The sequence below is a fragment of the Thunnus maccoyii genome, chromosome 1 (assembly GCF_910596095.1).
Source record: "Thunnus maccoyii chromosome 1, fThuMac1.1, whole genome shotgun sequence".
In the NCBI taxonomy this organism is placed as follows: Eukaryota; Metazoa; Chordata; class Actinopteri; order Scombriformes; family Scombridae; genus Thunnus; species Thunnus maccoyii.
In genome coordinates, this window is record NC_056533.1 from 2,588,051 (window position 1) to 2,613,377 (window position 25,327).

The following is a 25,327-nucleotide window of genomic DNA, read 5'->3' on the forward strand; positions in this document are numbered from 1 at the left end:
TGTTCTTGAAAAAGACCAACAGAGTGGTGAATCTTTCTCTTAATGTTAATTAAGAGCTGCTAAATAAACAGTTTTACAGCCACTGAATTAACGAACCTGCTTGAGGGTTTAAGCACCACAATATTTTCATGCCACCTTTAATTACAACAATTAACCTAAAATTAAATATGAATTATATCTGATGATGATGTAGCCTGATGTGTATGAGAGGAAATGTCTAACTGTCTGTCATAATCAAAGTAATAACATGATGTCAGCTCATTTGGCTAGGCGTGAAGATGTGTCCTCCAGACAGCTGCTCCAAAGATCACACCGTAATATATCAAACACACATCAACACAGTCAGTAAATGTGACGGCATGCAGAAAGAGAAAGAAAGCTGTGAGCAGCATGCGCTCTAACTCTATTGACTGGTAAGCTCTTTTACACATAGTGACATTAATAGTTGTTACACTGGAGCAGCTCTGAAGTTTTTTTCTAACCCCACTCCGGATTTAAGATAATAAAGATAGGTATGATTTACATCAGATTATATTGAAGCCTGTGTGAGATCATAAAATGTCATAAACCATTTACATGATGTCTGAACTGTATAACCAGGCAAGTTGGAGGAAGTGAAATAGGGTGCGGTTACCTTAAAAGTCAAAACGAATGTGAAATTTTCACCTAACACACTCTGTCAGTGTCTCTTTGTCCAATTGACAGTCAGGTGCAAATTCAAATCAGCACAAGTTGGCAACTGACCCACAGCCACACAGATGTTCAGACCCACATTAGCTCTGTGTCAAGAACAGGGCCAGCCCGTGGCATAGGCCACATAGGCAGTCGCCTCGGGCACCAAATGAGTGGGTTTTTTGTGAGTGCTGCTGTTGATGGAGATAGACTGCACATGAGGGGCTTTCCTGTGTGTTCATCTGTGCTAAATATATATATATACTAAATATGAATTTAATATGATGGCGTTGTCTGAGATTAGGTGTCTGACTGGCCGTTATAATTAAACCATTATTCGGAGTCCTATAAGCAGACATGCTAACCAGGTGGGAGACTTTTTTCCTCTGGGTAGCTGATCCAAACAGAGCATGTTGATCACCGTCACAAGTTCATCACTGTCAGTAAATGATTAGAGTAACAGCTGAAGAGGTGCAGGAGAGAGAGGGAAACAGCTGTGTATGGCACACGCTTTCTTGCTACGCCTCCAGTAAGCTCGGCTTTTACAACTGATTTTTTTTTTTTACGAGCAGAGTGATACATGTAAACAAAGCTCTGTGTTTTGGTTACAGTTCAGCTAACTGTGAAAGAACGGGTGATGAAGCGTGTGATTCCAGATCAGTTCGAGGACTGAATGAAGCGCGTGCAGAACTGGCAAAATGGACGTTAACCACTTGTTTGATGGTGATTGGGGAAATGAAACCCTGATACAGAGACAGAATTGATCCTCTGCATGTAAACACACCTCTGTGGTTTGACCCTTTCCCCTGATAATAATCGTACAGTCCCTTATGAAACTTAAATTGCAAGTGCAATATTAATCAAAACAATTACTATCAGATATTTGCCTCAAATGGTTCAGCCTTTGCACAAACACTAATACAACTAACATGTATACTTGTGTGAAATCTTACTAAATTGTCTTATTAGACATTCCCACTGGCAACATTTTCACTATTAATTAGCTAAACCACAAATTCATGCACTAGATTCATCCTGATGAGCTAAAACGATATATCAGCGTGTGAGACCTGTTAGGTATGTGCTCCAGCCTGTGTTTGGGCAGTATGGACACTGTGGGACTTCTGGAGGATCCAGCTACACTTCCTCTGTTCAGGTCCAACCTAGATGCTGACTGGGTGATTGTGCGGATGCTGTTGCCACGACGAACAGGAGACTGAAAGTTTGTGACGCTGCCGTTCCGCCGTGGAGATGGAGTATGGATGGAGGCCTCCTGGCTTGTGATGTCGCTCTCCTGCTGATCCGGCTTTTTATCCGCTGCAGCCTCTGGAGCCTGGAGTCTTGCTGAGGATGGGTTAGATGTCACAGGGTCAGAGGTCACAACACTACACAAACTCATACAACGCACAGCAAGAGAGAGATATTGTACCTGCAGCCATCTGGAAGACTTTCTTCTTGTCCTCAGTGCGCTCCTAAAGGAATTGAGGGAGAATTTCACCTTTAGACACACACACACCATTAGATATCACCTGTAAAGTTCAGCTCATTCCAGAAGTTATGAAGTATTGGTTAAAAAAAACCCTCTACCCTCTACCTCTACTGCAGTTAGTGCCATGTTTCTCAGAGTGCTTTTAGATATTCAACAGTTAATGATGTATTTAGTTGGGTGTGTGTGGGTGGAGAGCGCAATGCGTGGAATCTAATCTACTGCAGCTGCTGAGACGTTGATGTTTCTTTCTCTCCTACAGTGGATTTCTAATTGTATGACTGTTGAATGAACTTAGTTAATTTGAATGAACTGTTGAACTTAGTGCAACATCATGAATGCCATTGAGGAGGAGAGATTGTCTAACATCGTGCGCTGTTATCCTCAGATTCACTGAATCCCAACAACAAAGACGGAGGAGATGCAGCCAGCTACGACAAAGTTACTGAGAAGTCGTTGACAGTTGTTTATTTCTGCATCTGCCTCCTCTGTCCTCACTCACACTGCCCTATCAGCCGGTCCTATCAGACTGCTGAATATTCTTATTTTTATATTTATTTTTCAAAACTGCGATGTTGTGTGTAGTACTTTTCAATTATCATTATTGATAATTGAAACATGTTTGTAGAAGGCATGTGATAGCTGCCTCACTCTACAGAAAATAAGTCTTACTGGTGGCTGGTTAATGGTCCTGACAGACTCTTGTTCCAGGAGCTAAATTCTTTTTCTATTCAATTTTGCTACAGTCTCATCCAACACTTTGTTTGTTTTTTTTATTTTGTTTTTTGCTGCTTCTTTTTCTTTGTTTTTAATCCCTAACTTCATTCTTTTTCCTCTCTCGCTCTCCTTTATTCATTTCTTTTTTATTTCTCCTTTTTTTCTTTTTTTTTTTACATACACACTTAAAACTTTAATACCAATCTCCTCCTTTATACATACAAATGCACCACACTTATATCTATGCCCTGCCATCTGTCTGTCTAAAGTCTTGATATTGTAATATGTACATGTCACTGTATGCATATACATACTATATGTAGTGTTACTGTCTGTTAAATCACCTGTTGTGTTTTGTTTCACCAATAATTGTTTTTTTTTTTTTAAAAAAGGCATATGATGCTTGAAATTGACTTTCACATGCCAAACATCCTCGTCTGGCTCGTATATTCATGTATTTGCTACAAATTCATAATAAGCCCCTGACTAGCACCAGCAAGAAAAAATCTTTGGCGCTGGCTACACATTGAGAGCCAACATGTAAAGCTACACAATGCAAATGTGCTAGTATGTAATAGTCCATTCATCAGAAACTCACAGTCTGGAGCTGCATCCTCAGCTGGTTATTGGTGAATTTGAGGGATCTGGCAATGGACTGGAGATAGTATATCAGCATGCTGAAACACACAGGGACAATTCAAAAGTCATGATGATATATTGAAATGTAGACGTGTGTGTGTGTGTGTGTGTGTGTGTGTGTGTGTGTGTGTGCACTTACAACAGCAGCAGCAGTGCTGGCAGCACTACAACAGGGCTGGTGATGTAACTCATCACTTTACTGAACCACATGGGGAAGTCACTGGCCACTGTCTCAGAGATGATGTCATAAATCTTCTCTTGACCACTGCAACATACATTTTCATACTTTCATTTATGTTCACATTTAGAAACAATATAGAAATTAAACTCACAAATTTGCCTGCCTGAACCTGAACCTCTGCTCTAATATGATACACAAGCACACCCATGGGTGAAGTAACTGCCAGTGACTGCACAAAAAGAGGAGCATACTTTAGCATCCCTGTTGTCTGCAGCCTTCTTACTACCAACTTATCAAGATTACCCAGACCGTTCCAAGTGTTCCTTTAAACTTTTAAACTAAATGGATTCCTCTTTACCTGAATGGTCCACAGTGCTGTGATGGTCTGTATCTCACTATGGCAAAGATGGTGGGCAGCATACACAGAAAAAGCATGAAAAGAAGCATAGCCAGGTAGAAATTGTTTGATCTGAAAAAAGAGAACATAGAAGCATGAAAATGTGTGTATATTGAACAGGGTCCATAAGAGCAAGTGTGAATAAACAACACTGGTGAATAGTTTTTTATAGACACTGTACCTCAGAGAATAGGCTACTGCATTCTGTTAATTGAGAGGGAACCCATTAGGACTACTATTGTTCTTTTTAGTAACTTCCTGTTGACAGACAGATGGGACATTTGTCTTGGGCAGAGCTAGAGTTATATGTCCCTAACCTCAGCACCACTCAGTCATTTGTCACTCGTCGATGTTTTAAAAGGGACATATTATGCTTTTCGTGGTTTTGTGCTATTTATATTCTGTTCTGATGTCAGATGTTAAACATTGTAAAAGTTCCCAAATTTATGGTGAACTTGTGTAGAAATGCTTCCTTCAAGTCAAAAGCCAGGGCTTCAACCTGCTCTGAACACTTCCTTTGCAATGTTTTTTCCTACCTCGCTGATGAGCTGATGTTGGCTGGTCGTGAATGCCTATAATTGGCCGTCCGTTCCATAGCCTTGGTTGCTAAGGTTGTTGCTAAGGTTTTTCCATGTATTGTCCACTCTCATATTTCAGATCTGATTCAGCTCAAACACGTACAGATGTATTTAAGAAGTTGACATTTTGAGTAAAGAACGAGAAAAAGTAGTGAAATCCTGCTAATATAGTTTATTTCATGGTTTGTTGATGTAGCCTCCCAACATGCCAGAAGTTGGCCGTGACGCAGCTTCCAGAAGCTGACCAATCAGAACAGAGCGGACTCATTGGGAGGGGGGGGGGGTCTTAAAGAGACAGGTGCTAAAACAGCCTGTTTCAGACAGAGGCTGAACTGAGGGGCTGCATAAAGGGCCAGTATAGGATAAATAAGGATTTTTTTTAACTGTAAATCATGCAAAGATATTCTGGTAGAGCCCCAGAATATAAATATAGAGCTGTAAATGTGCAGTCTCATTTGAATCTCTGCTCAGTCTCCTGCTCTCTGTGATCACATACACTATGTTTTAATGCAGCCAAATCCACCATATAGTTGTTCTCATTTACATTCATTTTGTTCCTGTTGTCAGACATTGGAAATGTCAAATATGATCATGGTTCATAAATACCACTTGTTGACTAACAGTTACAGTGTTAGCAAACTACTGAGCTGCAGATACAATTATTTTATAACTACATCATCTGACAAAATGAACAAAAATACAGGTTAATGACAGCAGCTGTGCTTATTCAAGTCATATTCAAGTACAGCCACAAAGCACCTGTTACCATCCAATCAAGCTACAAATGCATTCAATATGTTTGTAAAACATAAAGGAAAAGAAAGAAATCAGAAAAAACAACTCTGAACTATATTAGAAATTAGAACAGATGCTCCACTTCTGAAACGTTTCCAGTGGACACTGAAACAGCGACAGAGACATGGTGCAGCCGGAATATGATGCAGCTGGATCCTGTGCACATAAGGAGTAAAACTGACTTGTATCTCATTTGTTTAATCCAGGACACAGCAAGGCTAGCTGTGTCATCCGTCTCCAGCTACGCCACTCCTGTGTGACTGTTATTTTATGGACAATCCAAAGATAGTATTCAGCTTTGATCAGTACACTGTCAAACAATTCTCCTCCTATTTTTGCTGTTGCATTTCTTGTTTGACACCAGGAACACCAGACTATTGCGATGATGCTGAAACAAAATCCATATTATCACCAACAGAAATATTGTCAGTGTTACACACCTTCAAGTGTCTCAGTACTCATTATATTAGATTATATGAGTGGTTATGAGTAGGGGGCGTATAAAAGGTTCTCCTTCCTTCAGCAGAAATGCATTTAATGGCTCACATGAAGTGTTCTCTCAGTTGTATAGTTGATTGTGTGTGTGCATGTGTGTGTGTGTGTGTGGGTGCTTGTATTTTCCACCACATCTGGGAGTGACTGATAAGGACTCAAAGAGGCAATGACAGCATCGTTACATAAATCAGTGTGGGCTGAGGGCCTTAGGCCTGTGTGCATGTGTGTTGGTGTGTGTGTGTGTGTGTGTGTGTGTCTGTCATAGGCTTCGGGGACAAATTTCAGACTAAAGACCAGTTGATTGGCGACGGCTTGTCCAACTGGACACAAAATCCATGTCCCAAACTGGGACAAAGCTGACTTTTGGGTCAGTGGTTAGGATTAGGGTAAGTCTCCACGAAATGAATGTAAGTGTATGTAATGTCCCCATAAGTGACCTAAGACAATGTGTGTGTGTGTGTGTGTGTGGTGTGGAAAATGAAAAGACATGAGAAATATAGACTGAAAACCAAAGTTGATAATGTGTAATAAGAGCAGTGTGCTGATGCAGTTTCAGTCTTATCAAAGAGAGGATCACATGAACACACAGTGCTGAGTTTACACAGGAAGGAATGTGTGACATATGAGAACATACACACAGTCATGTGTCCTTTCAATCTGGAAGTGTGTGTAAAATGAGAGACTTTTATGTGTGTTTGTATAATTACACTTTGATCTTTTTCTTTTAAGCTATTAGAATAATATTAATATTATTATGTACATATTAGTCATCATTTTGTGGACAAAAGTCATACTGTTATTACTTAAGTGTGATTTGTGAGGGTGTTTTTGAAATGTTTTAATTCATGAAAATAAATCAGAACCACAGTGAGCCTATATAGACTATGACGCATATTGCAGCTGTTACAGTAAGATTTATAAAATAATTATAACTTCAATGAATCAATTATGAAACTTGAACTTGACCACTGCATTTACAGGAATATTTTAATCCTTTTTTTAAATTATTTAAATCCCCCAACACTCCTCTCAGTACTGTGGATACTCGGCCAGACGTGCCAATAAGTCACTCTTTAATCCAGCTCTATGCTGCGCAGCAAACTTCAAAATTGAATAGAAAATAATCACAACATGCAATAGCATAACATGCTGTCATCATAAGAATAAAGAGACTACAGTATAAGCCTACTTGTCAGACTAAGAAAACAGTCTGCTTTATGACAGACTTCTGTCTTCTTTTTCTGCTCTCCTGTGGAGGATCCGCGGCGTGTCGCACCTATTTTAGCCACATCTCTGCAAATGTGCGAGCAGGGAAGGAGGAAACCCCTGGTCCATTTACTGAATCATCACATAGCCTAGATGCCGTCTCATCTCTACTGTCACATGAGCACTGACAGTGAAAGTCCATTTATGGTTTTATTGTTGTTTGCACTAATTGTTGTCACTTTGCAGCCCTTTACCTGGATTTTTTTTTAAAAAAGGCTACTTTTATTTTAGATATTTTAATTTGCTCTACGGTTGAAGAAGCTTAAATCACTATGAGGTTGATACATTTTTGCCCTCACCAGAGATAAGCTAAATTAAATTAAAATAATTCAGCAGAGGCAGGGATATATAGACCATGTATGGAGCATGTGACTATAACTAACTTTTGTGCCTCCCTGAACTACAGTGAGGCTCCATTTATTTATTTTTTTGATTTCAACAATATGTTGTTACTTTTTATGAATGCTAAGACTGTTATGCCATTAACAAATTTGACTAGTTAAAATTAAATTGTTTAAAGGACTGGATTTTAGCTTCCAAATATGTATCTGACTGAAAAAGGCAACATTTCAACCCTGCCTGGCCTTAAGAGCTAAGAGTAAAAGAGTATTCAGCAACAATAAGAATATGTGCAAATATACGAACAAAAACACCATATAACCACAAACATACATGTGTGGGTATGTGTGTGTATGAGTGTCAGACCTGGAAGCTCTGAACACCTGCTGATGGGGAACATTACAGGTGAGGACAGCCCAGCTTCTCAAATACATCAGACCAATCAGCTTCAACACATTAAAGGCAGGAAGACAAGGAGAGAAAAAAGCTCCCATCCTGGATGAAAAAACAGAAATGTCAGCTACACACACACACACACACACACACACAGCTACTGGGGTCACACCTCATATAAAAGACATTACATCCGGTGTCTCATGGTTTCACTTCATTATGTTCATTGCTGTGAGGTGACATTTCTGAAATGAGCTGAGGAAATACATTGCAGCTGGACACAGAGGTGTAATGGAGAGAATATAGGGTCATGGAGACTGGTCAGCACCGGCCAGACTATTAACTCTGAATTAGATCTTCTATTACACACACAGTGGCAAGATAGAGGCAATGCAATGGAATTCTAAAGATGTCCTCAACATTTCATTTTCTGTCAGTTGTTTTAGACAATTATTCTGACTTACCAGATCATCCCTTGGTTATAAATCAGATGCAAGACATTCTCGGCTATTTTGAATTCTCCATATTCAGGCTGAGAAAAGACAGAAAAAACTTTATTGTTGTGTTCTTTAGGTTACTTACATTTAAATGTGAAATCTTGGTGTTGTTTTGTTCTTTTGGCTTTAAACTTTCACTGCTGTAAAAATTCACTGCTTCCTCCTCAGCATTTGTAGTCTGGGCAGAAAATCCATAGAAACAGACCATGATGGGACCCTAAAACTCTTCAGTGAGACGTGAACTGATGAAATTGGGTTAGCTCCTTAACCTCTTAAACTCAGAGACCTAACACAACACATGCTTTGTAACCTAGTTACAAACTCACAAAACTTTGTTCTAGTTTGTTCTAGTTTGTGAGTATGTGTCTAAAAACATCTGCCTCCACCCCAATACAGTTGAAGTGAACAGAATTTTGATTGTGGTGCTCACAGCACTGAAGAATGACATTTTAAACAATGTGCTAATTTCTTATTATACTCATCAGATCTCACTGTGGGCAATTCAGTGGAATTTTGACTGGCAGATACGAGTAGACATAGTCTGTGGATTACCCAGAGTAAACACAGCATCCTCTTTGGAAAGACAGACTGCTATTGAGTTTATTCCATGTTTTGAAAATCCATTCACCTCCATTATCTAGGGCTGGCAGCAGAAGTCACAGATAAAAATCTGACAACTTCAACAAATAAAAAACCAAAACTATCTGCTTGGTTAGATACTAACAGATGTGTGTGATTTTTTTTGTGATTTGGGTGAACTGACACTTTAAGCCAGCCCATATAAATAAGAGTGAAAATAACACTATCAGTTTAGCCTTGGAATATATGCATTCATGTAAAACTCAGAAGATTGACAGTGCTAGATTGTGAGGAAAAGAGAGTCTAGAGACAGTGTACAACTTACAAACTTGCTCTCTAAATCCCAGCAGCAGCAGTCACTCAGGTAGCGAACCACCAGACCTCTGATGAAGTCAATCAGTAGGATGCTGGCCACCGTGAAGATCATGTCAATGATGGACAGCTTCAGCATCTCCTGGAGACAAACCATATATATGTACAGATGGGTGACAAATTAAAAGAAAAACCAGTACAGGTCTGAATGCTGGACAGTGAGGGGATCCGGTGTCTCTGTTATGCTGTGGGGGGAATTTTGCTGGCATGGTTTGGGTCCACTCGTCCCTTTAGAGGGAAGGGTCACTGCAAATCAATACAAAGTTGTTTTGAGTGATCATCTTTATCCTATGATGAAACATCATTATCCTGATGGGAGAGGTCTCTTCCAAGATGACAATGCCCCAATTCACAGGGCACAAGTGGTCATTGAATGCTTTGATGAGTATGAAAATGATGTGAATCATACGCTATGGCCTTCACAGTAACCAAATCTCAACCCAATTGAACACCTATGGAATATTTTGGACTGAGGTGTTAGACAGCGCTCTCCACCACCATCATCAAAACACCAAATGAGGAAATATCTTTCTCTCTTGAAGAATGGTGTTCATCAGCCTTGGCATTGATTCTACAAGTCTCTGCAACTCGTCTGGGGGGATGAACACCAATAGATAGATAGATAGATAGATAGATAGATAGATAGATAGATAGATAGATAGATAGATAGATAGATAGATAGATAGATAGATAGATGATGTACATATACAGTAAGCTACTCAGTAAAAGCTGGGTATGACTTAAAATGCCATGTGAATGTCAATCAGTAGAACCTGTCCAACGTAGGTCTCCCAGCATTGGTCTTGTTGAGAGCGAGTGTTCTTCTCAAACAGAGCTGTCTGGTTGTTGACAGTCCCTAAACCGCTCCTACTGCTGTTTGTAACATCCAGCACCGTGGCAATGGTTGCTATGGTGCTGTTGCGATGCTCAGAGACAGAGATCTCAGACACAAGGGTGGACAGGCTGTCCACCTCAGGCTGGGAGATGGTGGCCAGGAAGGAGCTGGTGTCAGACCAGTTGCCTGGACTCACTGGGACCTGGAAAACACACAAACACAGTGTACATCACCTGGAGCTATCCTGCTCTTAAATGGGTAATTAATGTAATTAATGTCATGTAAAAGCTTACTAATCAACACATTATATCTCATTTGTTTCGTCCCTACAAGGAGAAATGTAGAAATGACTATGTCTTGATGAACAACAGCCAGACAACTTGTGCTATCGCTGGAGATGGACCTGTTGGACCAGCATGTAACTCCCCCTAAAATCATAAACTTTTCTGTTCATAGTAAACAAACAACATAATGTAAGAAAGCCAAGTTTTAGAGGTAGAAGTATTTTTTTAACTTTGGTCAGCATTAAGCTAACTATTTCCGTCTGCTTCAAGTGTCTATGCTAAGATAGGCTAACTGTGTCCTGACTCCTGCTCCCTACTTAACACACAGACACGAGATGATATTGATCCTTGTTTCATCTCACTCTCCAAAAGAAAGCAAATATGCATATTTTAAAAAATGTTGAACTATTACTTTAATAATTAATAATAAAATGTGATAAAATATCCCTTTAACACACAGAACACATAAAAACATACATCATAACAGTTTTTTTCTAGTAATAAAGATTGTCATAAAATTAAATATCACTGATAAGATTGTAGCCGGGGTTTGGGTGAAATAACTTGAGTAATTAATAGAATTAGTTATAAGATTATGTACCTGATGTTCATCACCAACTGACTTGAATGATATGGTTAAAGGGTCAGTTCACTAAGATTATCAAAAGACATTTTTCCACTTGCAACTGCTGATACTATACTATCCAGAAAGGTTTGGTACTCTACTGAAAAAAAGAATCTCTATCCAGTGAGGTCTGATGATTATCCAAAGGACCTGGGGCATTGTTTCTCAAGAGAGATGTTGCTGTCTGATGTTTTTCAGGTGCAATTTTTACATTTTTTGGGGAGCATTAACAGAATTCCACTCACCACAATTGTTTTGGGGTGGTGACAACTTTCAGAGGTGGATATCTCAAAACCTTGGCACAGTGTTTTGTAATTTGGGTGGAATTTCCCTTTATGGCGTTGCTACAATCTGTGAGTATTGAAATACCAATGTTTCTGTCCTACCAGACTCTCCTTATGATAGAGTCTTTACGTTACAACCACATCATCAGATCTCAGGAATGAAGGATTTGATCATAATTTATCATAACTGAACAGAGTGATGGCCAGAACTATGAAAAAAAGACCCAACAAGAAACAAATTTTCCTCTGGTGTCTATACTCACAGCAGAGCTCATACTGTTGACCTTATCAAGGAGAGCAATAATGAGGCTGTAGAGATTCCCCAGGTATAAAACAAGCACTCTGTGAACAAATAACCACATCACCACTGTTACTGTACAGTAAGACCTGTGATGTGTTATATAGAATGTAATTAATGCTGCATTAAGCAGAAGTGGTTCATAATAAGGAGTACCTGGCCAGCTGGAATCGCAGTGATGTTCGTGGGTGATACATCTCCAGCTGAGCCACTAGCTCAAAGGCAGACGGAGCAATCATGGTGATGAGAGACACCACCACACTCACCTGGAGGGAGAGAGGATGTGAAGGTCACAGACATGGGGGGCTTATTCCAGAATTCATCCTGTGAGATAGGGGTGTGTGATATGACAATATTAGATCGTGAACAATTAAAACATCTCCATGATCTGCCTTTACAGAGAGATTGTTAGTATCGTGCTACAGTGCACATGAACTAACATGAAAAAGAATCATGATAAGATTGTGGCTCGTGATCCTGCCTGAAAAAAATCATGATATGATATTTTTGCTATATCACCCACCCCTGCTATGAGAAAATGATTTCAACTGAAAATCATTACACGATATACAGATACACATTTTCTTCTGTCTGTCCTTTACCAGTAAACACTTTACTCTTTACTTTTTCTCAAATATAATCCTCAAGGCATCATTCATGTGTAACATCATGTGTGTTCATACAAGGTTTCTTCATCAGCACAACTAAATTTGGTGGACGAAAACTGACCATTAATCAGTTATCTAAGAAATAACTGATGACAGTGATAATTGATTCATCATTGATACCATATATGAAACATTTGGTAGGGCTGGGTATCATAATTCTGTATCTTCATGCAGAGGTGGTTGTAAGTCACACGTGCAAGTCACATGCAAGTCTCAGTTCTTAACCTTCAAGTCTCAGCAATTCCCAAGTTACTGTAGTGAGAATCAAGCAAGTCGAGTCCCTGCTATAAGTCAGGCAAGACAAATCAAGTCATTGCTCAGGTCAAGCAAGTCACAAGTCAAGTCATATGAAATTCTGATGATCACACCCAGTTTTCAATTTCAACATTAACAAAAACTGTTGCAGCCTGCTTACACCTTATAAATCTTACTGATATTTGACATTTTGTGGCAATCAATAACATGCCTCCTGAATGAACAACAATGGAGAGTGGGGCTCTGAAATTATAATATAGCCCTATAGCACTAAAGGGCTCTAAAATGAAAACGGAAGATTGTAACAGAGCAAGCACACAATTCAAATTAATGGTGCATTAAAGAGGCGCTTAAAACAGCAGAGAAAGGAGTTCAATGGCATCGTGTGACTCGAGTCCCCCACCTCTGCCTTTATGGTAGCAATCAATATGCTTAGGTAGTACAGAGTATTGGAAAATGAACTGCCATTTCCTTCCACATATGAATATCGGCTTCAAGTAAATATACTCCCTGAAACCTGGTTCTGAATGGGGACCAGTTGTAACAATCTTCTGTTGGTGCTTGAAGCACCTAGGGAGAATAAACTGCTGTAAAGTATGGTTATATTTTACTTAAGTCTTTGACAACAATGCTTGTTGCCATAGTTGCAGCAAATCCTGCCAGTACAGGAGATAGAGTGAGCTATTTATCATACACCCTTAGCAACAAACAGAACATAAATATGTAGAAATGCTATGTCTTTAACTGCCTTGCTAGTGGCCATGCAAAGATCATTAGGCTAAAGATGAATTCTAGCGATTAAGCTAAGAGGGAAAGCTAACTGTAAGTGACTGTTTAGCCTAATTAGCCACATATTCTGCAGCTTCACAAATCAATATTTTTATATTAACAATGGAAAAAATGACTACATATAATGTGAAAGGGGTTGCTCTTATTGACAAACCCTCAGAGAATTATTCACAACTCTGTAATTCCCCTCAGTTCTATAGAGCTTTATAGTGTGTTTCAGCTAGGCTTGGGCGGTATCAAGGTATTATGGAGTACCAGGGTATTTAGAAATCCTGAAGGTATGATCCATTTCCATTTCAACGCTCCTCTTTCTATTAAACTGATACAGAGATGCTGTATTGAGGTGATGTATTGTAGCGCACAGCAAGCACCACCAGAGGTCAGGCTCTAATGGTGCAACAGGCAGCTGAGCTAACAAAGATGGCGACTGCGAGTGGTGAGGATAATGTTACAGGACTAGTAAAAAAGAAAAATGTCTCTGCCGCTGTTTGGGTTTGCATTTTAGAGTTTAGTCCTGAATGCCACAGATAATTTTATCCTCAGATGACTTATTCCAACTACAAAAGCAGCACATGATTTTATTCAACTGCCAGTCTGCCATCACCATTCGCACATCATCTCCGTTCATCCCACTGATGTGTGGCATCACAGCAATAAGTGTCATTGCGTCCTGCAGCATGAATCTATGGAAGAAGGGCACTTATTTTCTATCTATTCATTATTCTATGGACTATAAGTATTCAAATCCAGAAAGACTTTTCTACGTAGGCTAATTGCATATTAGACACACAGCATTGTAGGCTAGACAATGTCATACATGCTACAATGACTTCTATCACCAGCAGCTCAGCTTTTACGTTTTTGTTTGTTTTTTTGTTTGGTTGGTTGGTTTTTTAAATTGAAATAGAGGATAAGCTTGTTGAGATGCACCATCTCGTTTTCTAGGAGGTCCTTAGGCACAGAAAATAAAAGTTACAACATTTAAACAACACAAAATACATTAGTAATAATAATGATGATAAATTAAACAATACAATAACACAAAACAATCAACATAATATCAACATGGACGTACACATAAGGGCTCTCGCACCATCTCAAACCCCACCTGCTATATCTGTTACACGAATCATTTATACAAAGAATGAACGAGAAATAAAATAAATGAATAGATCAAATAACATTATGTCAAAGTATAGAGTCTACGTATGAACAAAAATGAAGGTACATACAATCAAAGACAAGAACAAGTAGATTTAAGGCAAACAAGCAAAGAAGTCTTGAAGTCATGGAAAGAAGTAATTGATCTGAGTGAGTTAGGCAAATTATTCCAATCTGATGGTGCTTTAAACTTAAAAACATGTCTCCGAATGTCTTTAAAGATTCTAGGCACAATGAAAAAGAGGATGTTGAGTGTGTCTGAGTGAATATGATGATCTGAATGGAACCAAAAAATGTTTTAAGTATTAAGGATAGTTAAAGTAAATGCATTTGGAAACAAAGAGCTTTGAATTTTAGTGATGTCTGAGTCAGATGTGTATATAACAGTTTCATCTGCATATAACTGAACAGAACAATTAGAACAAATTTTAGGAAGATCATTAATAAAGATTGAAAAAAGTAAAGGTCCTAACATAGATTCTTGTGGTACACCCTTTTCAACAACAGTTAGATTGAGTGTGATGAAAAGAAACACACTGACAATGGTTATAAAGGTAAGAATTAAACCAAAATAAAGCCTGTTGAGAGTAACCAATAGCATAAAGATTATCAAAAAGAAGATAATGGTCAACTAAATCAAAAGCCTTGGTTAGATCAATAAAAACTGCACCTGTGAATTGACCTTTGTCTAAGGATGAGAATACATCATTGGAAAATTTTACAAGGGTGGTAGTGGTAGAAAAATTAGAATAAAAAGCAGATAAAAATGGTGATTTTTACACAAATACCATCATATACTGTATACCCCAGTGAAATGTCAGGAAGGTATGGAGGTATGAAAAAATAGATACTGCCTAAGCCTACTTTCAGTACATTGTTTTGCTTTTATAGCCCTCAACTTTACTGTTTTGGTTCAGTCACAGCACCCTCATCAACCTGGTTTCCAGCTGCAGCAGCTGTTTTCAGTGGAAAAACCTCTAATAAACCCACTGTACACTACCTGCTCAGCACCAAACAGCAGATAGACAAAGTTAGCAAATGGCTGGTGAACATAGTGGAACATTTATCAGCTTAAGAAACATTTTTCTTGGGAGTTGTTAGAAACCAAACCAGAGTGAATTTTGGACTTACATCAGGTGGACACAAACTTGACTCCATAAAATGAATGCTACTGCTTGATTACCTGTTTCCATCACAACTTTATAAGGTGATAATATGTAAATGTTGTATTTATAGCTTGTTGTGCTAACCCCAAGTGGTAAAAAAATCAATGAATGCAGGTTGGAAATTTGGCAAATCCTTGTGGGCCTCCCTGAGGCTGAGACCAATCAGCCTCCCTTCCTACTACCAGAGGTACCTGCCCAGCCATGGATCCCTTCACTTTTATATTAATTCAGTTTTTTGTTTGTTTGTTTTTATTGCACTGTGTGGAAAAAGGGAACTAATAAGCTGTATTAATAAGAGTAGTTATATCAATAAAATCCTAATGATATCCCTACTTTTGCGTCACATGGAGGTTTAAATTTGTGAGGATTTGTTGGTTTTCTCTGTTTCATATCAATGTCCATTGAATATATTTTGAGGGCCTTTTTCAGACTAATTAAGCAATCTGAGGACATCACTTTGGGTTTGTTATTGTTTTAACATTAAATAGTCTAGTCACAGCTGTATTTCTATTATGACCTTATAAACTACAATGTTACTGATTAATAGTTGGACACTAAATTAGATGTCAGAAGTGGATAATTCTGTCATCATGGTTACAATACATGACTTATACACAGTATTTGGATCCAGAGCTGAACACCTGGTCCTGGAATCATGAAGCTGAAACAGCAGCCTGTTTGTAGTTAAATTAAATGATCAGCTGTCTCTGAGAGATAGAAGCTTCTTCCACTGGATCAGTGTCAGGCCTCCACTTTCATTGATTCCTTGGAAATGTATTGTATGTTTGATAATCTAATCTAACTAATGATGATGATTTCTGCTCTGCTCAGCTACCTCATTCTTCTCCCACAGTGTCAGTTCCTGCTTCTCCTGCTCCAGTTTCTGAGAACGATCCACCACAAAGTAGATGATATAGATGCTACCGGCCAGAGACAGCAGCACCAGGATGTTGGCTAAGATACGGAGACTGATCAGAACGGCCCTGAAGAAATACACAGAAATACATGGATCAGTTAGACAACGTTAATGTCACCTTTAAAATCTTCAAGTGCTAACTCCAAAGTGTTTGGGAGTAGTTTCAGTACAGAGGAAGCTACAGCTAATACCATATTCTGTGCTTGCTGTTGGTTGGGAAAAGCCACAGAAACAGCAAGACTGTAATCCTGACATGCAGGACACATCAAAGTAGTTACGACAATATATCATTTTCCCTTTAGGGCTCACTAATGTTTCATCCTGATCATACAATATTTTCATGTATACTACATTTGGATTGTGGTTAAAATCAAAATTCATCTGAAGGTCTTGCCATAGAGGACAATCAATGTCATATTGATTAGTTCATCATCAAAGATAAGAAACACTGACTGATGTCTAGGACATACTGGCTCCTGTTCTGGTCATACACACCTGTGTGTGTCAGAGTGAAGGATGACATCTAACCACAATAGCTGAGATATGGAGCGGGAAAATTAGTGCTGCTGTGTCAGAGCACTCATAGATCTCAATTTAATATACTCTGTCACTCCAGTGATGTCCTTTTAGTGATTTACAGTCAATCTCTATGATTCATGTCAGGATGAATGCACATCACTAATAAACTACATAGATTTAACATGCTAAGTGCTGTAAATCAACTGGATTTGAAAATGATTCAAAGAGGAAACAAATAAGGAGGTTGATGAAGTCACTGGTTGGTTGTTTCAGCTGACTTAACAGGAGGAACACTAGACAAAAACATGCAGAGAAAACAAGACACACAAACAAAAAAGACACCTACAGACTCGTATCCTTCTTCTTTTCCTGCTCCTCGACAATGGCTTCCTGCACAGAAAAATATTTGGTATCATATGTTTGAGGGTTTCCTTTTCATTTCTATTTTAGTGTACTGTGCATGAAAAGTGTCAAGAGATACACTGATACAAGAGGAAAAGAGATAGCCCTTGTTTGAGGATGAATAAAACAGCATCAAAATGTAACTACTGTCCCATGAGTTTGTGTCTCTCTGACCCTGATGTTGTTGACGATGGCAGCTCCTTTGCTCTCTGCAGCCTCTGGGTTTCCTATCAGGTAATCCCAGGCACAGAAAACCCTCCAGCAGAATGTGAAGTTCTCATCAGAGGCACTGGCCAGGCTCAGACGCGAGTTCTTGGCCATTCTGCAGGAGAATTATTATTCAGAATATATTATGAAACCAAACAATATGGTGATGTTATTTAGGTAATCAGTCAGTCCACAGGTCAACAAATCCAGGCAAGATTCCACGTGGGTTTTCTGTATATTTATGACTGATAGAGGATGAATTATTTTGTTGGCCCCTTAACCTTTCCTCTGGTACCATCATCAGGCTAACATATCCATTCACAGCCTACACATAAAATTATCTATTCTATTGAGTAGATTGATGTGAAATTTACAAAGCATGGTCTCATGGAAATACCACATTGACATTAAATGGCCTTTGCTATGGTAACTGCCTCAGGACAAACCCACGACTCAAAAGGCTTGAAGAATGATGATTTTATTTTTTTAAATATGCTGTTTGGTGTGTCCACTACATTTGTATTGTGGAATGTAATGAGACACTAGAGGGGCTTCAGATTGTTTAAGTGTGTCACACCTATAGACTGTATATAAAGATGGACATAGCAAGGCATGACATCACCCACTGGTTTGCATTGGAGCCAGTTTCAAGCCCAGAGCTCAGTGTGACCGTCTGCTCTGACTATGATAAAATGCCACATTATCACTTTACGCAAGGAAACAAGTTCTCCATCTACGTTGACAATATTCCAACAGATTGAGGCAAAACTGGGGGGCACCACCATGAAATCAAACACAACATAAAATATTAGTTTCTTCCTTATGGTTTCAGATTTTTTCTTAAAGGAGAACACAGGACAGCAGCTATGTTGCTGTAGCATACAAAAAAATGCATTTTAATTTCACTTGCACCTTACAGTAAGCCAAACGTGTACCATTGACTCCTGTCTCATAACTGTCTCCAAACCATGTCTCTTTTATGAAGCAGTTTATAGTCTCACTGATTAGGTTTTTATAGTGGATGGTGCAACACAGCTAATAGGCTTTGATATCTTCCTCTTTTTTGGGCTCTGCAGCTCTCTGTTAACTCATAGATCAGCACTGTCAAGACAGTTTACTTTTTGGTCAACAAGAAGAATTTATATGTAAACATTCATCAAAGTTGAACTTGTGAAAGTGAAAAACTTGAATCAATGAAACTGAAGGAATTCCAATGAAATTCACTGATTTCAGCTGTTTTAAATGCTGGTGTTACACTTTTAATCATCTGTTAATCTTTGATGATCAGCTATTGTCAGCAACAAACCACTTTCAATGAGCAACAAGTCGTGGATTTTTACTGACTGAATTGACCTAAACAGCAAATTATTACAGCACATGATCAAGTGATTTGATACAGACTTGATCAGCCTCAGGTATCACATCACATGATAACATCATCAAATATTATTACATCAGTTTAAATTGTGAGGAATCTGATGATTACTTTCTTAACAGAATAATGAAACTGTAAGCAAAGACAGCCATTCCAACCAGGAAGTAGGCGAGGGGCAACCGGTACCCTGCGCTGCCAATTTTCCGCACTCTTCCATAGTAACCATAGAATAACACAGAGTACTGCAGGTAGCCCTGTGGGAACACACACACACACACACAACACAGCACAGCACAGATTACATGACAAAGAAGCCTACTACATCTAGAGTATGAGGATTATGTAGTCAAAACTAGCTAAAACACAAATGAAAAAGTAAATAGAAAATCATTAGAGATCTCCATTAGGTAAAAATGGACCTCATCAATGAATTCTGTTTTAGTCGATCTGATCTTTCCTTTAGTGCCACTGTCATATGAAATATGAAGCTCTACTGGGGATAGTTACATTCTGTAAGGATTAATAGCTAATATATAATATTTGGCATATTTGATTAGATTCTAACAGCATTTTGACTCTTATCATACATGAAAACTCTAAGATCCAGAAGAAGAAAGCTATTTAGCGTTAGTAGCTTCTTTAGAGAGAGGTGACTGACACACACCTGTTCAACACACAGCAAAACTTTGGATTCATTATTACCTGGATTCATTAAAACTTTAAGAAATTAAAAAAAAAATATTGCATATTTACCAAAAATGCAATATTGACAGTGAATGACATGGTAGAGATTTAACAATAATAGAGGTCTTTACCACTCCAGTATATAATTGTAACTCTAAACTGCTAATGTAACTTCTGCGAGGGAGGAGTGGGGGGTAAATTGGTCCTGGAGTAGAGGTCAGGGAGGCGGTAAAGTAATGTTTGAATAATGGTCCATTGTATCTGTAAGTAATGCTCTATTGACAGAACAGTAAAAGGAGAGAGAGGCTTGCCCCAAGAGACCAGATGGTGTCCAGGTCCTGGGCTGAAGCCAGGTGTTCCTTGGGGATAGTTTTACTCCTTGTTGTTCCAAACGGAGCTCCAGCCAGCAGCTAGTACATACAAACACACACCAAGTCACTGCATTAGGATAATAATACATCAGTGGTATTTTATATGATGGGCATGCAGAGAGAGAAACAAAGAGAGGGTAATAGATAGTTTAATTTAAGTGTTTTATCATGTGAAACAGATATTATTCTAGCAACCAGCAGTGATGGGAAAACAAGACAGATTTTTTTCCAAACAATACTTCTTAAGCTAAAATTTTCCATCTCGTTTGGACACACAAAGACAAATAGATGTAAAAATGATGTGTGGTTTTATGGTGAGTCATGTTCTATTCTAACTATTTCTTGACAAACAACAGCCATGTAGAGCATCCCAAAGTTTTGTCAGCACAGTGAAGTTGGAAGGTTTCACTGAGCACGTACAGAAACCAAAACCAAAAGCTGTGCTCATAGACTGTATCTGGTAACCTGCACTACAGCCGGAGACACTGCACAGAAGTGCTGGTGGACGGATAGTCTGTTGTTTGTCAAAAATAGCTCCAGCACATAACTGCTGTTTTTACATTTCTGTTTTAAATGAAGACACAGTGTGTCAGATACAGAGCTTTAGACGTGCTGGTAGGTGTATTTATGAACTTTGGACAGAGCCAGGCTAGCTGTTTCCCACTGCTTCCAGTCTTTATGCTAAGCTAGGCTAACCACATTGCCATGAATTAATCAACTAATCACAACAATTCCAGGCAATAATTTAGTGCAAATGTTAAACATGCTGGGGTGAGCAGACCATGTTAAAATGTGTTCAACATAATGAATGAATTTACATAAAACAAAGTTTGACTGTTCATGCCTAATATAATCAGCCTGAAAGGAGCTTAGTGATATAAGTATTGCCTCTAACTTGTATGCCCTGGGTGTTACAACAAAATGAAGGAGAGTAGTGTATCTATAGTGTTACCATAGAAGGGAGGCAAACTTAAGAAATAAAAAGTGAGTAATAACTGAAGTGGACTGACCCTCCATTCCACTCTTTGTTGCATAATTCACAGCACATATACAGACATCAAATCTGACACAACATCCATGATGTTTGATGTTGGATGAAATTACTCAGTGAGTGGAGGTGAGATAAAGGTGGGGTGTGAGAGAGGAGTCATAGGAGGGTTAGTACCAACAAATAAAGCAATGAGATTGGGGCCTTAGGAATAGATAGGATAACTCATGTGTGGGGAAATTGCTTGTGTCTGTATGTCAGAGACAGTTATAAATCTAACAGCATTTTCTTCTTTTGTCCTTTGTGCTCATCTATAGTTTCTGCTTTTCCTGAAGCTGCTGTAGAATCACCAGACTTTACAAACTCTATACTAAAGCATCCTCTGAAGGGCATTTTTTACATTAAAATTTAAATGAAATATATAATACACCATTAATAATGATGCAAGGGTTTTATGTACTATCATTAAAGAGGACCTATTATGCTAATTTCCAGCTCTAAATTTTTATTTTTGGACTCCCTTAGAGTAGCTTTGCATGATCCACAGTTCAAAAAACTCCTTATTTATCTTATACCAGCCCTTTATGCAGCAATCTAGTCTCTGTTTCAGGGTTTTATTTTTCCCATCACAGTCACATTACTAATAGGACCAATACTATGTTAGTTTTTAGGAACATGTAATATGTGTATTTGTATAAATATTAGTGGTAAAACATTATTTCTAGCAATGGTCTTTGCACACACATACTTTACAGGTTGAAATTAACATGTGTTTAGATATTTAACACTGTGCGGAATATTTATCTGGAGGAGGAATCATCTCCTGCACAACTAGCCATGTGATGCTATAGCGCTGGCATCCAGTTAACATTATAAAGCATCATCTGATATGATTCATATTTATTTTTATTATTTGGGTATCTGTCCACTGCTGCCTGAGCCTGGTTCATGCATTCAGTGGCTTTAATAACCATTTATGTAGCAGATCAAAAATAGCAAGTGGAATAATTACTATTTTGCATGTACGTTTGTATACTATTCATTTGGCCATTACTTATGTGGGCATTAGTGGTTAAAGTGAAAACTATTATTTAATACATATATTAAATAAGGACATACTATTTTAAATTCTTTATGTTTTGCCTCTTTTAGTTATTATTTGTGAATTGTATTGTACCAACTCAGTGATGTGGTGGAGGGTGTTGATGTCAAGGATCCAAAGAAAAAGAGAAGAAGAAAAAAAGGACTTTGCTGTTTTTAAAAAGGGATATTTTTTGCACAGACCCTAAGTGAATGGAATCATGATGTATTAATCAGATCAAAAAGAAAAAAAAAACCCGACAGCACCAACCACAAAATCCTGAATCAATGTTAAGCCAACAATTCATGATAGGCAGTGTTCTGCATGAACATTTGTATAGTATATAGTGTGACAGCTTGCTGACCTCTGGTAGGACGATGAAGGCTCCAGTCATGATGGTGAGGACAATGTTGATCCCAAACAACCAGCGAAGAAAGATAAAGTAAGAGGCCACACCTGACCCAAAGTGACCTCAACAAGACAGAGGAAACATCTGAATTAGAACCACTGACATGTTACAAAGTGATGTAGCGGTACACTTTATTTCACACAGTCATTATCTTGAGCCAAACCAATACCAACCAAAAGATTATATCTCCAAAAAAGCTTTCCTTTGCTTTAGCTTTCCTGTGCCCTAAAATGTCTACCTTAACATGACTTACACCACATAGTACAGCCATGTTAATGGGTATTATCAGTGATATCAAAACTTGGAATGAATTCTCTAGTAAAATCAGACAGAAGTCTCACTTTCAATTTTCTTGATCCTCACTTCCCAGGGAATGAAGAGGACCACAATGTTGTAAAGCAAACGGGACAGTTTCTTCAGCAGCTGCAGGAGGAGAAACAAGGTTTAAACAGCACGGAGGAACTGAGGACTTACTTTAACCTCTGACTAACACACACTTCCATATGTGCAGTACTCAGCATATGTTGATTGGCAACATAATTGACCATCTAGTAATACTTCCATAAAAACTCCACTTTTGAGAATTGCTTTTATAACTAAAGTAATCTGTACAGTATAGTTATAGAAATCTGTACACATTAAAACAGCTTCCTTAGTCACTCCATTGTTGCATCTCAAGCTGGAATCATTACACTACAGGATACGGCTCCCTTTATACTGTGAGGCCCACAGTGAAAACAGTTTATACTAATAATTATAAATTTTATTTTATTTATAGAGTGATGTTCAAGATACTCATACACTTCCACATGAAACATTAGGGACCTTAAAACCTAGAAACCTATAATCACAATACACATGCAGAATTTTAGATTGTATTTATTGATTGGGACAGTGTGCAGTTTTAAATATTAAAGATGCACTGCACCGGAGTTAGCTCGAAGCTAATTTGCATCCATAGTCCCCCACAATCAAAACAACAAACAGTACAAAGCAAAAAAAACCAAACACACAGAACACACCATACAAAATACAGAATACAAAGCTACACACAACAGCACATCACATACACCCACAATGTCAATTAGAAATTAATAATGTAAACTTATCAAATTAAAAGCAAAACTACCTGCGCTAATGAGAAGACCATAGATGGAGCTTAGACTCAGTAGTCACACAGCTGATTGGTCTTTAATAGATTTTTTAATTTGGCCTTGAATGTATTGATTGAGCAGGACATAAAATCATAGCTATTCTCTGACTCATATATAAAGCATTATGAACTTGTAGCAATGGTAAAAGCCATAGTGACTAGAGTCACAGTTGACAGTTACAGTTGATTGAACAATTATGCGATCAACAGAAACTTAATCGCTACCTATTTTGGAAATTGAATATTTGTTTTGAGCTACTTTTTTTAGATTCCAAAACTCTGCTTCCAACTTCTCAAATGTGAATATTTTCTGGTTTCTTAACTGAATATCTTTGAGTTGTGAACAGTTGATAGGGACATCTTAGGACATTTTAAGGATCAAATGACTAATTGATTAGTCAATAAAATAATCTACAGGTTAAAAAAAGTTGAAAATATTTGTTAATTGCAGTCCTGATGGTGAGAGAGGTAAACAAGAACTAACAATGTCATTTACAGTCACAATATGGCAGTACAGTGTATAGTTTGGAGTTTTGACTGAACTGATGCATCGGTGCTATGTTGTGTCTTCCATAATAGCTTTGCAACAAGTCCTCCAAACTCAATGACAAAATAAGTCACATATCATTGCCTTCCAAAATGACACATACGACCATTTTCTGATCTGGTGCCCCTCTCAGGAGGCTAACATCATTTGTCAGTGCCTTCTGAAATACATATGACCATTACAAATTGATTCACATGCTGTTTGATTTCCTGGTATCCTATGAATCTTGATAAATTTGCTTTGTTTCTGTGGTTGTGTATCGATGTAGCTGACAATCAATCAATCACATAAGATATAATCACAGTGAAATGTAATCCCACCAGATACTTCAATTTGTGTATTATAAAGACTTTAAATAGAGTAGGAATAGTAATGAATATTAATAAATATATGTGTATGATGCCTGGTGTATCCGGTACCTTCTTCCCGACCACAGCAAAAAGAAAATGATTCTCCTAGCTTTATTCTTGCAGCGCCTGGTGTAAATATCCTTCAGGCAGGGTAGAGCACCACCTATTGTCTGTTCAGCCAAACTAACTACTCTCTGCTGGGCCTTGGAGTCCTGTTCAGTGCTGTTTCTGTACTAAGCAGTGATGTTCCCCATCAGGACGCTCTCAATGGTGCAGGAGTAGAAATTCCTCAGTATTTGAGGGGATACCTGCAATTTCCTCAAGTGTGTGAGGTGAAACAGTCTCTGCCTTGCCTTTCTCACCACTGAGTCAGTATGCTGCAACCAGGTCAGGCCCTTGGTGATGTGGACACCAAGGTACTTGAAGCTATCCACCCTCTCCACCAAGGAACTGTTAATATTAAGGGGGGTGGAGTTCCTTCCCTGCTTCTTCCCAAAGTCCACTATCAGCTCCTTAGTGTTGCTGACATTCAGGAGTAGGTTGTTGTCCTGACA

At 38.4% G+C, this 25,327-nt stretch overlaps 1 protein-coding gene across 6 annotated transcripts in view; it reads right to left on the reverse strand.

The window, feature by feature from the left end:
- LOC121896530 (transmembrane channel-like protein 3) overlaps positions 1 to 25,327 on the reverse strand; it is a 52,563-nt gene that overhangs the window by 2,128 nt on the left and 25,108 nt on the right. For 5 of the 6 annotated variants that reach the window (XM_042410485.1, XM_042410480.1, XM_042410479.1 and 2 more), the window contains 18 exons: positions 23,065 to 23,146; positions 22,679 to 22,785; positions 20,186 to 20,284; positions 19,302 to 19,444; positions 17,783 to 17,930; positions 17,553 to 17,596; positions 16,607 to 16,754; positions 11,889 to 11,998; positions 11,698 to 11,776; positions 10,180 to 10,443; positions 9,360 to 9,488; positions 8,423 to 8,490; positions 7,932 to 8,060; positions 4,054 to 4,164; positions 3,654 to 3,779; positions 3,474 to 3,552; positions 2,102 to 2,144; positions 1,743 to 2,016 (listed from right to left, as the gene is read on the reverse strand). In XM_042410485.1, coding sequence (XP_042266419.1) covers positions 1,743 to 2,016; positions 2,102 to 2,144; positions 3,474 to 3,552; positions 3,654 to 3,779; positions 4,054 to 4,164; positions 7,932 to 8,060; positions 8,423 to 8,490; positions 9,360 to 9,488; positions 10,180 to 10,443; positions 11,698 to 11,776; positions 11,889 to 11,998; positions 16,607 to 16,754; positions 17,553 to 17,596; positions 17,783 to 17,930; positions 19,302 to 19,444; positions 20,186 to 20,284; positions 22,679 to 22,785; positions 23,065 to 23,146 — 2,183 coding nt within the window. The remainder of the gene's footprint in view (positions 1 to 1,742; positions 2,017 to 2,101; positions 2,145 to 3,473; positions 3,553 to 3,653; positions 3,780 to 4,053; positions 4,165 to 7,931; positions 8,061 to 8,422; positions 8,491 to 9,359; positions 9,489 to 10,179; positions 10,444 to 11,697; positions 11,777 to 11,888; positions 11,999 to 16,606; positions 16,755 to 17,552; positions 17,597 to 17,782; positions 17,931 to 19,301; positions 19,445 to 20,185; positions 20,285 to 22,678; positions 22,786 to 23,064; positions 23,147 to 25,327) is intronic. The other variant, XM_042410484.1, reaches the window with a different exon arrangement.